The following is an 18,804-nucleotide window of genomic DNA, read 5'->3' as shown; positions in this document are numbered from 1 at the left end:
GAGCCGAAATCAAGAGTCCAATGCTTAACTGATTGAGCCACCCAGGAGCCCTTTTACAAACTTACTTTTTACCTTTTATCCAACACACATGGCCACCTATTACAGGATTTTTATGGGCAAACTTTTACATTGATTAATTTTGAAGATATTTTAGCTATTTTTTATCATTCTTTCTGTGCATTCTCCTTGAATTAAACTGACAAGGGAATAGCTCCATTTTGTTGCAAGTCAATCCTAACAGTTTCTAAACTCTTGAGACATACCAGCCCATCATGTGTCACTTGTTAGCCTTACACTCACACAGAAAAGAGTTGCACACACCTATATGAGATATACAAGATATTTGGTAAGAATATATTTATTAATTACAGATGTCAATCATATTTTATATGCAGATATTATTTAAATGGCATGGGAAATGGCATTATAATGCTAAATGAAAAAAGTTAACTACAAAATTAATAGACACATGTTTCCAATACATATAAATATATTTTTTAAAGGTGATGTCTTAAAATAGGCAGAGTAATTGACTTTAGGTTATACAATATTTTTCTTATTTTTTCTATATTATTTTTATACTCATGAAAAACATAATGAAAGTTGTTCTTTTTAGTAACACTACCTGTGTTGCCTGACTTATTCCACTGAACCCAAACTACAGCATTCAAGACACAGCTTATGGTGAAATTCCAGAATTTTCCTCTGGGTACAAAAGGAACCCAGTAAAAATGCTATCATCCTCAGGGCTGACATAGACCCCATTCCAATCTTTCGAAACTTCCAACCAGACTTGGTCCCCTGCACTTAATTTCAGGATGATAAGAAGAGACGCCTGGTCTATTTCATGGCCATAGAGCGTTTCTCTGGACTTGAACTGCTTCTTATTCCGGGCCACCAGGCTGATGCGAGCGGGTCTGCCCCTCACAGTGACATGGTAGGAAAATACATATGCGCCAGGAACACTACAGTTAAATTTGCCAGTGACAGGGCTGTAATTCCCTTGGTCATTATAGAGAACCTTGTCAAATTTGATTGGGATGTTGGGAGGAGGGAAAGGCTTCGATAAAGTGGCGCTGAAGGCTGACCGCAGCACTCTGGCCACCTCCCCCTTGGAGCCTTTGAAGCCCCGAGAGCCCTTCTTGCCAATAGATCCCCGGACCCCTTTGCTCCCAACCTCGCCTTTTGGCCCCACAGGCCCCGCAAGACCAGGAGGACCTAACTCTCCCTTTTCTCCTTTAACTCCTGGCTCCCCTGGGGCCCCAGGCAGGCCATCTGGGCCGCTTTTGCCTTCCGTTCCAGTATCTCCTTTGCTACCTTTTTCCCCTTTCAGACCCTCCTCACCTTTTTCTCCCTTCCCTCCCCTCTGCCCAGACTCCCCACAGCAGCCCTTTTCCCCCATCTCCCCTTTCTCTCCCTTGGCCCCAGGCTCTCCATTCAAGCCAGGTGAGCCCGCAGCCCCCTGGTCTCCTTTATCTCCTTGGGTACCATTTGCACACGTGTCCCCTTTGGAGCCTTTTTGCCCCTTCACTCCTGTCAGTCCGATGTTTCCTTTCTCCCCCTTAGGACCAAGGCCACCTGAAACAGAAAGTTCAAATGACATTCAAGGATCACATTGAACAGAACGCTATTACCACAGAGCTCACGAAACAGAAATGACACCTACTCACTGAGACTGGAACCCCAACTCCTGTCTCAGCCACAGCTGTGCCATTTGGATCCTGCGGCTCTCTCACAGGGGGAGGAGTTAATGCCACCAAGTAGTGACAACCTATATTTAAATCTCATAAATCTAGTTCTATTTTTTTTTTTGTACTTTTAAGATAAGAAACAGGATTTAGAACCACAGCGACCCATGGTAGTCCATTACCCTTTGTGTTTTGGCCCAACCCAAGTATTCCCCTACATCTCCACTAAGTCCATCCAAACCCAAAATCTCACAGGGAGAGAAGCTGAAGCTGTCTTTTTCCCAAAGACAGCTAGACTGAGGACACAAGCTCAGAAGCTTTTATTTAGTCTCCAAACTACCTGACCAGCACCTGTTGCACTCTAGCAATCAGGACACTGAAGTATGAGAATAAAAGCAATTCGTATGTCCATCTTACCTCCTGCATAAGTACAAACAGGAAGAAAATTAGGGGCTGTGCTGCACACATGACTGAACGCAATAGATACAGTTTATACTCTACCTGGTTCTCCGGGTTTTCCCGGGTATCCTGGGGCTCCACTTGTTCCTTGGTCCCCACGTTCCCCCTTAAGTCCTAAAATGATACCAAGATTAACTTTCTTCCAACTACATTAGTTATGGTATAACTAACATCCATTTTGCAACCATGTTACAATCCAACACTTCCTCTACCAAAATGGATAAAGGAAAAACAATACGGGAAAAAAATTTATCGAGCATGATTAGGAATATTTTGTTCCAGTTGATGGTGAACCATTTAAACAAGATTTGGGATAGTGCCAATCTCTTTGCACAAAATTCAGCTTTTCCCCCAGCATTCTCCTTGCTCTTCAAATCTCTCATGAAATTCATGATATTTTGTCTTGTTATTTATGTGTTTGTTTTTTCTTCTTATGAATCTTGAATAACAGTTAAAATATCCCCTTCTTTATGTTCCCCACAATGCCTAAAAAAGAGTGTCACCACCTTATAACACAGAGCATGCATTCTGCAATTAGCTAAAACTAATCATATCAAAAACCCTTCCCCGGGCACCTGGGTGGCTCAGTCGGTTAAGCTTCCGACTTTGGCTCAGGTCATCATCTCACGGTTCATGGGTTCGAGCCCCAGGTTGGGCTCTGTGCTGACAGCTCGGAGCCTGGAGCCTGCTTCAGATTCTGGGTCTCCCTCTCTCTCTGCCCCTCCCCCACTCATACTCTGTCTCTCAAAAATAAATAAAATATTAAAAAATTAAACAAAAAAAAACCCATCCAGGATAGTGAATATAAATACAAATATAAATATAAAATGCAAATATATAGTCCTTGACATAGAGCATTAGGGAAAAGCCAATTTTCATTGTGTTTGGAATTTTTTTCATATGCTCTTTGGACAAATCACAGAACTGTAAAAATTCATGTTTGAAAAGAAATCTAAAGATCTAGGTTTTGGGATATTTTCCCAGTGCCACAAAATGCATTTTTATACTGGACCTGCTAAAGGCCCCTCCTGTTACAGTACAACCACACTAAATTCATTTTTATTGAAAATGATAATAGCAGTAATAATAGTAGGAGGAATAATAGTTAACTTTTATTGAGCATTTCCTTTGTGCCAGGTAATGTTCCAAGTTCTTAACAAGATTTTTAAAGAATTTAATCCAGGGGCACCTGGGAGGCTCAGTCAGTTAAGCATCTAACTCTTGATTTGAGCACAGGTCATGATCTCACAATTTCTGAGTTCAAGCCCTGTGTTGGGCTCCACACTGAGAGTGTGGAAGCTGCTTGGGATTCTGTGTCTCCCTCTCTCTCTGCCCTTCCCTTGCTTTCTCTCTCTCTCTCAAAATAAATAAATAAACTGTAAAAAAAAAAATTAATCTGGTGGCACAGTCAGTTAAGGGGTCGACTCTTGATTTCCCATCAAGTTATGATCTCACTGTCATGAGATCCAGCCCAGAGTCAGGCTCTACATCCAGCATGGAGCCTGCTTGGTATTCTTTCTCTCCCACTCTCTCTGACCCTCCCCTGCTCGTGTGTGTGCATGTGCTCAAGTGCTCTCTCTCTCTTTCAAAAATAAAAAAATAAGTAAATAATTTTTAAAAATTAATCCAACCTTTTCAATTCAAAATTAATTCTCATTTGATATTAACATAGCCTCTTGGATAACAGGGAGACTCATATAACAGAGCACATTTCATCAATGGGAACATTTTTCATTTACAGAAGTTTATAGCATCTCCCCTCAAGAAAGGTAAAGCAGATATTTTTACCACTTTTTATCACAGAAGAAACTGAAGTATGAAAGTTTACAAATTCGCATACAGTCAAACATGACTGTATGTAACATTGGTTGGCATCAGTTTGCCAACCATATTATTTATGATACAACTAATATTTTTTTTACTTTTTTAATTTATTAATTTTTATTTATTTGGTTTTATAGATATAACTCCTTTCTTATGTGCTGAAAATTTTTAAATTTTACTTTCTTTTTTTTTTTTAATTTAAACCCAAGTTAGTTAACATATAGAGTAGTAATGATTTCAGGAGTAGAATTTAGTGATCCATCATTTATGTACAATGCCCAGTGCTCATCCCAACAAGTGCCCTCCTTAATGCCCATCACCCATTTAGCCCATGCCCCCACCCAATATCCTTCCAGTAAGCTTCAGTTTGTTCTCTGTATTTAAGAGTCTCTTATGGTTTGCCTCCCTTCTTATCTTATTTTTACTTCCCTTCCCCTATGTTCATCAGTTTTGTTTCTTAAATTCCACATATGAGTGAAATTATGTGATATTTGTCTTTCTCTGACTTACTTTGTTTTTTTGTTTTATTTTTGTTAGGGAAAAAGAAATCCCATGTCAAATTACAAATCGTGAGAAGAGACTCCCCCGACCACCAAATTTCACAAGACCAGCTAGAGAAATCCCACATAAACTGCTCAGTAGTTTTCTAAGTAGCTGACCCCCTTCCATTACCATTCCACATAAAATTTACAATTTGGAAATTAACCCATAGGCCATCAGGAGAATATCTGTATCCCTTTGGAGAGAACCCAACTCTGAATGGAAGTGAAGGACTATTCTAACCCCCGTCCTTGCCAATACTCATATACCAGCCTTACTGCACAGTTATTCTGGTTCTCAATTTCAATTTAACTGCTTACATTGAGTTTACTTAATCAGGTTGTGATGAACCAGAATGCAGTCATTCAACTCATTTATTATTTTAACTTTCAATCTTAACCAAGAGTCCAAGCTAAGTCTGGAAATAAAAAGAAAGTAGAGTTGCCCCTTTATAGAGACTGGCTGAATGAATTTCTACTTTTGGTCTTTCATCAAAGTGTAATCTTAAGAACCTTATCTTATCATACTTCCCTGTTTTTTTCTTCTACTTCCAGAAGTCTGGCTTCCAAAATGTATGAATCACTGGGGAGGTTCATCACTCATCTTTATTTCACAGGGCTTTCCGCTAACATAATTCAGCCACAAAAGGATTAAATGTTTCCGAGAATGAAAATCGCATAACTGACAACTGTGAAGGAGCTCTTTCTTACCTTAGCATCTTTTTGGAGTAATTACTTCACTGAATATTCTACTAGAAATGAGTTAGACAGTTCCTCAGCCATGTGGAGGGTGATGTATAGATGATATTAGGTCTTTTGACATGTGACACTGAGGCTAAAACATTTAACTTGATGGATAGATGGTATTTCTACAGGCTGGTAGTATTCACTGCGGAATTTTTAAATGTCCCGGTGAATCTATAACCTTCCCTCAATGTCTTGAAGCACTTAGAGAACCAGGGATTTCCCCTGGCTGATAGATCTATGGAATTACAGAATTTCTGAGCCAGAAAAGATCTATGAAAGCACACATAACCACAAATCTTCTTTGATAGTAAATAGGATATAAATAAATACCTAGTCTATTCCCCATTGATTTCCAGATGAGGTAAAGTGACTGGTACAAGGTCATTGCTACAAGCTTGATTTCTTCCATTTTAATTCAGTGCTCTTTCCACTCCTGATTGGAGTGAGCCAAAAAGGCATGTCATGTTCTCCTTAGTAAGGATGCTATCCATCTAAACAGAATAATTCTATAGGGTTATAGCCTGCTCTAGTTAGTTTTATCTAATACAAAATTAATGTGTATCATGAGGAAGAGCTCACTCAGGAGTATACCGGAAAGGATCCTTCCCCAGAGACTATACCCTGTGGTTACCAGTCACTAGGTCAGCTGTGTGGCCAACAAGACATAGAAAAGATGTGTGAGGGGTGCCTGGGTAGCTCAGTCAGTTAGGCGTCCAGCTCTTAATTTCTGCTCAGGCTATGACCTCATGTTCATGAGATTGAGCCCCGCATCAGGCTCTGGGTGGATGTGGAGTCTGCTTAATATTCTTTCTTTCCCTCTCCCTCTGCCCCTCCCCTGCTCTCACATGCCTGTGCTCTCTCTCTCTCTCTCTTAAAAAGAAGAAAAGACAAGATGTGTGAGAGCCTACATGTGTGGAAGGGAAGGAGGGAGGGTGGAGAGAAAGAGAGAAACATTACCAGAAAACTTTAAAGTCCCTCAATAGACTATTTATAAAGTTAACATTTTTATATCAAATATAACTTGCAATATGCCTTACCAAGTTTTTTACATTTTTAAAAATTGATCCACCTGCAAGAATATGGTATTTACTTAGCAGGTTGCTCTCCTGAAAAATGATACAGAACATGTCCTGAGTTTTGACACGAAATGGATATAAGTACCTACCCTTCTCTCCTTTCTGGCCTTTTGGACCTGGGGGTCCAACAATTCCTGGTGGCCCTGGGATCCCCATTCCACCAGCCTCTCCCTTAAGACCTGGAAATGAGATTTAAAACCATCAGGATAAAAAAAAAATTCTCTTTTGAAATTCATTAGTTCTGGAAAAAAAAAATTTTTTTAGGCGTCATTTCATTGAGACCAATAACTGTCAGAGTCTTAATAATAAAATCCGGGTAAGACTAAAACAACTACATAATCCTAAGGACAATATTTTTGTCTGATTTATAATTTTGTGCCACCTGAATAGATAAATTGAGCCCATTAGTCCCTGTCACTGGATTCATGGCAGCAGTGAAACGATTCAGGGAAGCACTGCCATATCAAACAACAAGGACAAAATTATTATCTGGCTCTTAACCTCACGTGGACCACACTCTTTAATTGGAAGTAAAACCCAATACCTAGCATTTTTGGTTTTCTCATTCATTCACTTATGCATTTTTTCAGGAAGTATTGCTGAGGCCTCCTAGACACCAAGCACCATACAAGGTGTTAAGAATCAGCTATCAACATCCCAGCTGCTCTTTCCCTGGTGGAGCTGAGAGCCTGGGAGAGATAAACACTGAACAATAACCACACCAATAAGTAGAAATTATCACATTGCAGCTAGTGAGGCAAAGGAAAACAGGAAAGTCCCATTATAGATTGTGCTAAAAGAACCTAATTTATGCTATCAGAGGAGACATCCCTGGGAAAATGACAAATGAACAAATTAGGATTTTCTGAAACAAAAAAAAAAAAAAAAAGAAAAAGAAAAAAAAACAACCCCAAAATACATAGATGAGCATTTCGGGAAAAGACCATGGTGTTTTTAAGAAACTGAAAGACGAGCACAGTGGGTGGGGCGCCTGGGTGGCTCAGTTAGTTAAGTGTCCGACTCTTGGTTTCAGCTCAGGTCATGATCTCGAGGTTTGTGAGTTCGAGCCCCGCATTGGGCTCTGCGCTGGGGGTGCAGAGCCTGCTTGGGATTCTTTCTCTCCCTCTCTCTCTGCCTCTCCCACACACTTTCTCTCAAAATAAACAAATAAAGTTTACAAAAATGATAATAAAATAAAATAGCTGGGTTTGAGAGGGTTTATTGTCATTTTCAAGTTTGTTTAATGTCCCTCTTATGCTAGATTTCTAACTTTTTAACCAAGCAGCGTCTTTGAAACACTGAAACAGTAGAATAAATATCTATGAATCTCAGAAACAAGACCCTATTAGGCTGAGAAGAGGAAAAGACTCCTACTACAGCTAACTGGAAAAACAAACACAATTTATTGAGCACTTATTCTATCAGGTACCACAGTGAGTCTTTACGTGTATTACCTCATTCTGTCTCTTGATGACCCCATGAAGTTGGTACTATTCTTATCCCATTTTACTACTCTCTTTATTGTCTGTTTATTTTTGAGAGAGAGAGGGAAAAAAAGAGAATCAGCAGGCGAGGGGCAGAGAGACGGAGACACAGAATCCAAAGCGGGCTCCAGGCTCTGAGCTGTCAGCACAGAGCTGGGTGCAGGGCTCGAACTCAAGAACCATGAGATCATGACCTTAGCCGAAGTCGGAGGCTTAACTGACTGAGCCACCCAGGCACCCCTTAATTTTTTTTTTTATTTTCATTTATTTTTGAGACAGAGAGAGAGAGAGAAAGAGAGCACAAGTGTAAGCAGGGGAGGGGCACAGAAAGAGAGGGAGACACAGAATCGAAAACAGGCTCCAGGCTCTGAGCTGTCAGCACAGAGCCCAACACGAGGCTCAAACTTATGAACCACGAGATCATGACCAGAGCCCAAGTCCAATGCTTAACCAACTGAGCCACCCACTCACCCCCAACTTCTACTATTTTGTAAACTGAGACTTAGGTAATGACGCTTCCCAAAGGTAGGACCATGATAGACAAGACATTCTGAGCTCTTGAACACTCTGCTCTGTGCTGACTTGGTCAGACTAAAACATATGAGCACCCCAGGCAGGCAAATAATTTGGCATACGTCCAAAATGTTTGTCCTATGTATTTAGAGGAGAGACTGAGCTCTGAGAACTGTCCAGCTACTCTACCAAAGGGTAAAACAAAAGCTCTCATGTGACAGACCTACAGCCTTAGAAGACAGTTTAGCAACCAGCTGTGTTTACTTGACCATGTCCTTGGAGGTCTTCACCCTCAAGCAGCTCACCAGCCAGATATGATACTAAGAGGAATTCTGGTAAATGTAATTTTCTCGGTATCATTGCATTTCCAATAATGTTTCAGCAATCCAGAAATCTTCATGCCCTGACCACTGCCCAGCAACTCTACCTTTTAATTCCAGCTCTGCATGAATATTGATCACATTTCCCAAAAGGTTCCTACTATAGGATGAAATGAATGAAAAGCTTAATGAGGGTGCACAATTTCTGCTTTTATAACTTTAAGTTCTGCAGGCAAGACATAACAAATATATATATGTCATTTTTTTTAGGGAATAGTGAATTTTAAACTGACACTCCTATCTCAATTTTACCTGAGTTCTCTGCTATATGACATGTAAGAGCTGAAATGTATTACAGTAAAACTCAGTATATGCATAATGTATATATTAAAGATATCTTAAATTTTGAAATATGTAACCATGATGTTCAATGGAGAACATTGTTGGGCAAGGATACAGTGTTGCCTTGGAATCTCAATGAAGAGCAAACTGAATCCTGCCCCTTATTCTCCCCATCCCAGACATGCCATTTCTAATCCTAACTACAAATAGCACTCCAGAAATCCATCAGTCAAGACACATTCTAACTAGCCAGCAGAATTTTCATTTACCCTTTTTACATCAGCCATTAACGAGAAGACTGTACTGGCAGTAAGTTTGTAAGGTGAAGAACTGTGTGCCAGGGCTGGGGTCGGGAGCCTGGTTTCTGCTCTAGCCAGCGCTGTCCAATAGAACTTTCTGCACTGATGAAAATGCTCTGTATCTGTACCGCCCAATACAGTAGTCTTTGGCCATGTGTGGCCATTGATCATTGGAAATGTGGCTAGTGTCATTGAGGAACTGAATTTTTAATATTAATGTTTATGTTTATATTTATTAATAGCCACACGTGTGGCTGGTGGGCAACACAGCACCCATTTGCATTTGTCACGGTGTTACACCTAGACCCTGTCGCCATTTGCAGGACAATGTAGAAACCTTTGGGACAATTCTACCTCCAATCTACCTCTCAACTCCAAGAACATCCAGGTAGGAAATATGGCTTCATGCACTTTCAAATACCTGGCTTTCCAGTCTCTCCAGGTTCTCCTTTTTGCCCTGGGACAGATGAACAACAATCACAGCAATTCAGAAAAAAATCAGCCGTGTCAAGAGTGAAGTTTTCAAAGGGGAAGAGAGTGGCAGTACCGAAGGCAGAATCTAGGGCTGGGGGGTTGGGGGTCGGTTCCACCATTTCAGCCACTTCTGTGAAAGGAATTTCCTCTTCTTCTGGAGGTGGGCCACTGGACGGCTTTAGACCCTTTAGCATCTCTTTTCCGTCAGATTTCTTCGTAAATTTGGGATGTGGTGTGGTCTTTGCTACTGTGTCCATACCAGCAAAAGCCAAAATAATTAAAATGGCACACAGCCAAGAAAACATCCACATAGTTGAGGCTGGAAGAAAGATATAATGGGAATATATATACACATATGACATGAGATCCAAATGTAATGATTAAGTGATATAAATATATAAGAAGGAAATATATAAATGCATGTGAACCATAAGAATAAACAGTATGCATAATATTGAATGGTATTTTAAATGCATTTTAATGCAAATATGTACTTGAATCACAACAGGATATTTTGTTTACTTAAAATATTTATCAAAAGGAAGATTTTGCTTCAATTCTCCTTTCTGGTTGTTTTCCTGGTGCTACATGTTCTAAAATATTGTTTTCAATCATTCAAATTATCTTGCCAACTAGCGAACATGATCTATAATAAATGCAACATGACTTAATAGCTCATATACCCTGTGGAAAACAAATATGTATAATTTCCTGACTGACCTCACTCAGATTTATAGGAATCAAATACATTTGTATTAGAGGGAGATGAAAAATATTGAGCTGAGTAGTTTATTCCAGCAAACTCAATTATTTCAAGAAAAAATACTGGTGAAAGGGTCCTTAAATCTACTAGGGATAATGGTCCTGTTGTGAGAGCAATTTTTTAGAATCTATTGTAATAAATGGAGAGAGAGGGAATAAAAAGATCATAAACTTGAATATATGCTATATCTTCCGATTCTTCACATGTCATTTAACTCTCCAATTCTTCACTTCATCATTTGAGGAGTTTTCCTGAAAACTCACATTTATCCTTGCATGATTTTAATGGGGCAGAGGGTGGTTATTCTTATTAAGGCTTTTATTAATCAGAGTGATATGAGACAAAGTTCCCAATGAAGTGAAATTGTGAAGTGCGGTCCCCAGCAACTCACAGCCATTCAGATGCTGCCAACAGATGGCCAGGGGTAGAAATGCATGTTTTCTGGTTGGAAAAAGGAGCAGTATGAGGGTAAAGAGAATGGGTTAAGGATCATAATAACACCTACTATTTATAGAGCTCCTACTATGAGCAGCTGCCTTACATTCACCCATCTATCTAATCAGTTCTCAAAACTGCTCTGCCAGGTAGAAGACACTATTCATCTTCACGAATGAGGACACAGGAAGCAAGGGGTTCTACGCCTCATTCAAGATCATGCAATCAGAAAGTTATAAATTCAGAGCTGAAATCCAAGTCTGTTTAATTTCAAAGCCTCAGAGCACCGGGCTGGCTCAGTCGGTTAAGCGTCCGACTTCGGGTCAGGTCATGATCTCACAGCTCGTGACTTCGAGCCCCACGTTGGGCTCTGTGCTGACAGCTCAGAGCCTGGAGCCTGCTTCAGATTCTGTGTCTCCCTCTCTCTTTGTCCTTCCACTGCTCATGCTCTGTCTCTCTTTCTCTCAAAAGTAAATAAACATTTTTAAAAAATGCTTTTTTAATTTCAAAGCCTCAATCCTTTCCCACAAATCACATAGCATTTGTAAGGATGACACTAAAGAACAAGAAATCCAAGGGCAGGATAAGTGGAAGAATAAATCAGAGGAGATGAGAAAGGGCTCAGATAAGATGCTGCATTTCTAAAATCATATAAAAATCCTTCAAGTTGTCTCCATTGCCATATTCACCCTCTCAACCAGTATTTACTGAAAATCAACAATGCCACAAACACTGAGAAAGCAAACGTGAGCCATGGTATTTGTCCTTAAGGAGTCTACAGTCTGCTAGGAAAGATGAAAAACAGCAAAAGCAAAGAGGAAAGTGTGAAGGGTAAGTGATCACACTGCATTTTCCCAAATATAGACCTGATGCCCCACTCTCCTCCAACCCCTGCAAAAGTGACTGCATAAACCAGAGTTACTAAGCATCAATCAGCTAAATTCAGGCCCAGCAAAAACCAGACAACAGAAGTATTCCATTTACATATAAAATAGTTCAAGTTTCATCAATTCACACAATCGCTGTCAGTAAAACATTCATTTATTTGTTCAACAAACATTTATTTGAGCATCTCTGAAGTGCCAGGTCCCGTGGTGGGTCACAGAACATAAAGACAAGTAAAACCCAGCCCCATCCCTAAGGATCTTGTCTGCGCTGAACATCCGAACACAGCAAATATCCAAAGTGCAAAGTATCCAAAGTGAAATATTGGTAACTTCTAATTCTCTCGCCACTTTGCCATAAGAACTCAACTTTGCAGAATGCTGAGTATAAATGCTCTAAGACATTGCTTATGCTCTCTTAAACAAATGAAATCATATGGAAAAATAACCCTTTTTTTCCTCACTAAAACATGTCTGTGTTTTACCATGCATACAAAGTATTTCTGACCCTGAAAACATGTTATGATAGCCTCTCGGTAAGCCAATCCTAAGGTGGCCAATAAGAGAGAAGCTGATATAGTAAGAGATAAGCTGTTGGGATTGGGAGGAGAAGGGATCTAACACCAGGAACATGACAGGCATTGTCCAGGCACTTTATAATTATTATTTTAATTACATCACACATGAACCATGCAAGATAAGATTTACTATGCCCATATAATGGATTATAAAACTCAGGCACAACAAAAATAGACACAAAGATCAATAGGACAAAATAGGAAACCCAGAAATAAAACTACAATTATATGGTCAATTAATCTTCAACAAAGCAGGAAAGAATATCCAATTGGAAAAGACAGTCTCTTCCACAAATGGTAATGGAACAACTTTCCAGGAACATGGAAAAGAATAAAGTGGACCACTTTCTTACACCATACACAAAAATAAATTCAAAATGGATGAAAGACCTAGATGTGAAACCGTAAAAATCCTAGAAGAAAACACAGGCAGTAACTTCTTTGACATCAGTTGTAGCCACTTCTTTCTAGATATGTCTCCTGAGACAAGGGAAGCAAAAGCAAAAATGAACTATTAGGATTACATCAAAATAAAAACCTTCTGCACAGTGAAGGAAACAATCAACAAAACTAAAAGGCAACTGAAGGAATGGGAGAAGATATTTGCAAATGACATATCAGATAAAGGGTTAGTAATCAAAATATACTAAGAACATATAAAACTCAACACCAAAAAACAGATAACCCATTCAAAAAATGAGCAGAAGACATGAGTAGACATTTTTCCAAAGAAGACATACAGATGGCCAACAGGCACATGAAAAGATGCTCAACATCACTAATCATCAGGGAAATAAAAATCAAAACTACAATGAAATATCACCTCACACCTGTCAGAATGGCTAAAATTAACAACATAAGAAATAGCAGGTGCTGGTGAGGATGTGGAGAGAGGGGAACCCTCTTGCACTGTTGGTAGTAATGTAAACTGGTACAGCCACTTTGCAAAACAGTATGGAGGTTCCTCAAAAAGTTAAAAATAGAACTACCCTAGTACCCAGCAAATGCACTGCTATTTACTCAAAGGATACAAAATTACTAATTCAGAGGTATATATGCACCCTGATGTTTATAGTAGCATTATCTACAATAGCCAAACTATGGAAACAGCCCAAGTGTATATCGATCGAAAAATAGATAAAGAAGATGTGATATGTATATATACACATACATGGTATGTTACTCAGCCATAAAAAAAGATTGAAATCTTGCCATTTGCAATGACATGGATGAAGCTAGAGAGTATTATGCTAAATGAAATAAATCAGTCAGAGAAAGACAAATGTCATATGATTTCACTCATATGTGGAATTTAAGAAGCAAAACAAATGAGCAAAGGGTGAAAAAAGAGAGAGAGAGAGATAAACCACGAAATAGATTCTTAACTATAGAGAACAAACTGATGGTTTCCAGAGGAGAGGTGGATGGAAGGATGGGTTAAATAGGTGATAGGGATTAGGGAGTGCACTTGTGATGAGCACCAGGTGATATATGGAGGTATATATCATATACTATATATATAATTCTCTGTATTATATATAGTACTATATTATACACCTGAAACTAATATCACACTATATGTAAATTAACTGGAATTTAATTAAAAATTCCCATCACTGGATGAATGGATAAAGATGTGGTATATATATACAATGGAGTATTACTCAGCAATCAAAAAGAATGAAATCTTGCATTTGCAACTATGTGGATGGAACTGGAGGGTATTATGCTAAGTGAAATAGTCAGAGGAAGACAAGTATCACAAGACTTCACTCATATGAGGACTTTAGACACAAAACAGATGACCATAAGGGAAGGGAAGAAAAATCATATAAAAACAGGGAGGGGAACAAAACATAAGAGACTCGTAAATATGGAGAACAAACAGAGGGTTACTGGAGGGGTTGTAGGAGGGGGAATGGGCTAAATGGGTAAGGGGCATTAAGAAATCTACTCCTGAAATCATTGTTGCACTATATGCTAACTAATTTGGATGTAAATTAAAAAAATAAAATTAAAAAGAAAAAATACTTTAAAATTCAGGCACAGAAAGTTAAGTAGCCTGCCTGAGATCACAGTTTAGTAAGCAGTAGAGCTAGGATTAAAACCTAGGCCCATTTGACTCCAAAGTCAGCCCATGAACTTTCCACTGTCCCATGTTGCCTGGGGATTAATGAGTGACCATTGATGCTGCAGAAGGCATTAAGCTGAACCCTTCATGGAGCTCAGCTCTAGGCCTTTCAGTGGAAGAAAGATATTTCCCACTGAGAAGAAACAGGAACTTAATGGGAGACATGAAGAAGAGAAATGAGAAGTCTGGCTCTGATGGTGGAACATACTAGTGTGGAGCAAAGTTACAGAGGGAAACAAAGCACATCCAGCCAGAAACCAAAGAGCTACAGAAAAGAATGAGCAGAGCAACAAATGTAAGGAAGGTGCTTGGTGTCCATATTTGGAAGTGTGAATTGTCCTCATATGTTTTCCTTGCATTGTGGCTTCCTGCTTCCCAATTTAAGTCCAGATGTTAAAGGATAATGTAGTTGGTACATTAAGACTATGATGAGGCTCCCCAAGAATTTGTACATGAGGAAAAACATAGGCCCTTTGAAAACCAACAGAGGAAGAGTTGATAGCAAGCTGACAGTACATATATGTAATTTCTTTTCAATTGAAATTTTTTCATGTTGATGAAAAAACATAAAAACCTAACCAAACACAACTTCCACGAGTTAAGCAAGTAAGGGCTTCTAATCAAATTTTAAGTCACTGAAACAATAAAACATGACTCATGTTTATAAAACATGATGCTAACGCTGAAGTTTAATGCAGGTGTAAATCTTAACACAGTGATTAGAAGTAAAAATTCTAAATATTGCCTGGAACATAAATGTTTCAAGAGCAAAAAGTTAGGTATCTTTTGTTTCTATGTTCCCAGTGCCTAGCATAATGTTTGCAAATAATATGTATCCTATTAATGTTTGCTGTACTGAAATGAAGTAAATGTAATAGATTGCATTATTTTCTCCAATTTCCCATTCCACCCTGTATTCACACTGTTTGATATATGAATTTTGCACAAAAGAAATGAGGTCTGTACTCCAAACCCTTGACTTTGAGTTCAGCCATGTGATTTTGGCCAATACAATGAGATGGCAGTGACAAGGTGCCATATCCAAGCCTAGGTTCCAAGAGCCCTTATGTGCTTCCACTTGCTTTCTTGCAGTTTGGCCATTTCCCTAGAATATGCATGGACAAGTTTGCTTGTCACAGAGAAGGATGAGAGACACATGGAGCAGAGTTCAGGTAAGCTGCCCTAGTCAAGTACAATCTAGAGAGTCCCTAGCTGATCTTCAGACATATGAGTGAGCCCAGATGAGACCGGTTAAGGCCAGTCTAGACCAAACAACCCTCACGAATCCCACAGAACATGCTAGTTATTTACTCTTGTGCAAAAAAGACCTCAAACTCAGAAACTGAAAATAACTTTTATTGTAGCTCACAATTTCATGGTCAGGAATTTGGGCCTGGATCAGTTATGCGATTCTTCTGCTCCATGAGACATACTTAGGGTCACTTAGCAGTATTCAGCCATTGCATGGGATAGTCTGGAAAGGCCTCACTGCAAGTCCAATGCCTTGTTAGAAATGGAAGAAAAGTGGGCTCTCCAATCACCTGGCCTCTCTAGCGTGCCAGTTTCAAGATTGTCAGGTTTCTTCAATCATGCCTTGGGGCTCCCAAAGAGAGAATTCCAAGAACATGGAAGCTGCCAATCCATTTAGGCTATACCTAAGAATGGCACAACATCTGTGTTAAGTTTCATTAGTCATGGCAGTCACAGAGGCCAGCCAGACTCAAAGGGAAGGGGCATAGCCTCTACTTCTCAGTGAGAGGAGTGCCAAATAATCTCTGGCCATCTTGAATCCACCATAGACACTCAAGCTATAATTTGTAAGTCATGAAATTTTGACAGGATCAGCAGCAAAAGCTAACTAATATCAATAGCTCCAACCTCTAGCCTAACACCATATTTGCTATCGTTGAGACAGAACTAAGCGGCCCCCAGGCAGCACCATCTTATCTTCAACCAGCAGCAGACATCCTGTGTGCTCCCCCAACTCGTCAATCTGCCCCCATAGTCCTGGAAGTTGCACCCATTGACAGTTCCTAAACAGAAGTTGAGCCAACCTTTGTTGAAATGCTATCAGAAGGGATCTTGAAGATTCTTCAAACTTGAATGCCCCTTCCAACCTTGAGAGTCTATGATGTGGTCTTATAACAGTAGATACTTTTACAATAAGTGAAAATCTGTTCATAACATAAAATTTAACTCTAAGTGTAGGGGACACTACATTTCCTCTACTGATATACTTTTCTCTCTCATTAAGACAGTGCGCATGCTTGGGAGGACATCCTGTGAAGATTCATTAGTTCTTTTCTCAACTTAGAAGTAAGGTATTTATATTGATTTAATAGTCTACGTTTGTAAAATGACTTGACGAGTTTCACGTGGAGGCTAGGGCCATGAATTACAAAGAAATTTAATAACTGACTAGCAAGTACTCTACTATAAGGACTAAAAGGGATTGGCTTTGTAGCCGGCCAGTCATGAGTAGGGTTGAGCTCTTCCACTTACTAGTTGCTTCATTTGGAACAGGTTAGCGTACCTAAGTCTTGGTTCCTCGATTCTAAAATGGAGATGGTAATAGTAGCTTCATTTTGTATGGTCGTGAAAGTTAATGAGATAATGCATGAATAGCTCTTAACACAGTGCCCTTAGTAACTGTTGGGCTATGATTTTAGTGAGGATTAGACCTAATGAAATTAACTAGCCAGAAATAGTATTTCAAAGCAGTGACAAGTGTTTCCTATTCTCATATTGTGTCAGACTGGCAGTTGGCCCATTTCTATCCTCTTTTATGTTCTCCTCTATATCTCAAGGGCTCAAAGCCTAAGAACTACTTTTCCCAGAATCTCTTGTCATCAGGTTCCAGTTTAGTTTCTGCCAGTGAGAGACACTTACACAGAAGACAGGAAAATAGCAAAAGCCATTATTCTTCTGCTGGCAGCAGCTGGAATGCAGGGACTTCGGCAGAATTGAAGTTTGACTCACCAACACGATTTCCTGCCTTGGTTCTGCGGGTGGCTGTGACCACTGACAGAAGTCTTCTGCAGGTCCTGCCCTGGGCATCAATAGCAAAATCCCAAACCTCTGAAGGTTAGAGGCAAACCTGACAGCTAGTGACAGCCCTGTACCTCTCCCGCCTTCAATGACTGCATCAGTACCTAATTACTCGTACTAAATTCCAGATTTAATCCTGTACTGCATCCTGAATCCTACATCATTATTCTTCTCCAATTACTTTATCTCCACTTCCTTTATCATAAACTCCCAGGCTGTCTTATATACTGTCTTATATCCAATCTTACATTCTTTTTCTTACCCTAACCACTCTTCATCCATCTATAACATCTTAATCTGTTAGAAACTAGCTGGATCCAATTATGTCCCAAGAAGTTTTGTCAGAAAATCCTCCCACAATGTTCTGAGCCTGCACATATGTAATCCACACCAATGTTGTATTCCAGGTGCATTCTTGAATGCTGATTTAAGTATAAATGTTGACTTTGAAATAATTTGAAGCATGTGGATATGTATGGATCAGTTCTCCATCTGTGAAAGTGTTGACATTTTTTTTTTACTTTATATAGAGCAACCTTCACCCTGTGACCTTTGTATAGTTATATAAAATTATTAGATGAACTTTTATGTGTTTCATATTCCTTTTCTATCTTAATAGTTACTTTTGGTTTCTCACATTTCATTATGACCAATATTCCATGCTGTGTTCCTTCTCATACCCAAGTTTCATGCTATTCTTTCCTTCTTTCAGTCAACAGGTGTTTATTAAACACCTATGCTGAGTCATACATTATATTATATGCAGGAGTTAGAGGGGAAAAAAATATCTGCTGTCACAGAGCTTACATTCTAATGGCAGTGACAAATATCAGATGGTAAAAATAATCAATATTTCAGACTGTAATAAATGGTAGGGAGGAAATAAATAGGGGTATTTGATAAAGAGTGACAAGGAAAGATTGTTTCAGACAGGTTGCTAGAGAAAGCCTATCTGAGCAAGTAACACTTAAGCTGATAGCAAGGCCTGAGGAAAGAGCATTGATGAATCAGAAGGAGCTGGTCACGAGACAGGCAAGAAGAGTTTTCCAAGCAGCAGGAACTGGATGTGTCTTGGTACAGAGAGAGAAGGAAGGCCCAGAGGCCCTGGAGGCATGGAGAGAGAGGGAGCCTGGCATGGTCCCCCCACCCCGCCCCCCCGGGACACACTGTGTAACTGCTGTTGACCTTTGTAAGGATTCG

At 39.5% G+C, this 18,804-nt stretch overlaps 1 protein-coding gene across 1 annotated transcript; it reads right to left on the bottom strand.

Annotated features, from left to right (window-relative positions):
- Positions 1-342: 342 nt before the first annotated feature.
- Positions 343-10,080, bottom strand: OTOL1 (otolin 1). The gene is made up of 4 exons (XM_058730404.1): positions 9,713-10,080; positions 6,423-6,512; positions 2,190-2,261; positions 343-1,578 (listed from the first exon to the last, which is right to left on the bottom strand). Exons 1-4 carry the CDS (start codon positions 10,074-10,076, stop codon positions 680-682), a joined length of 1,425 nt encoding a protein of 474 aa, XP_058586387.1. The 5' UTR covers positions 10,077-10,080; the 3' UTR covers positions 343-679.
- Between the last annotated feature and the right edge of the window lie 8,724 nt (positions 10,081-18,804).

This window comes from Neofelis nebulosa, chromosome 5 (assembly GCF_028018385.1).
Source record: "Neofelis nebulosa isolate mNeoNeb1 chromosome 5, mNeoNeb1.pri, whole genome shotgun sequence".
NCBI classification, from domain to species: domain Eukaryota; kingdom Metazoa; phylum Chordata; class Mammalia; order Carnivora; family Felidae; genus Neofelis; species Neofelis nebulosa.
This window is presented reverse-complemented; position numbering and strand designations above follow the sequence as displayed.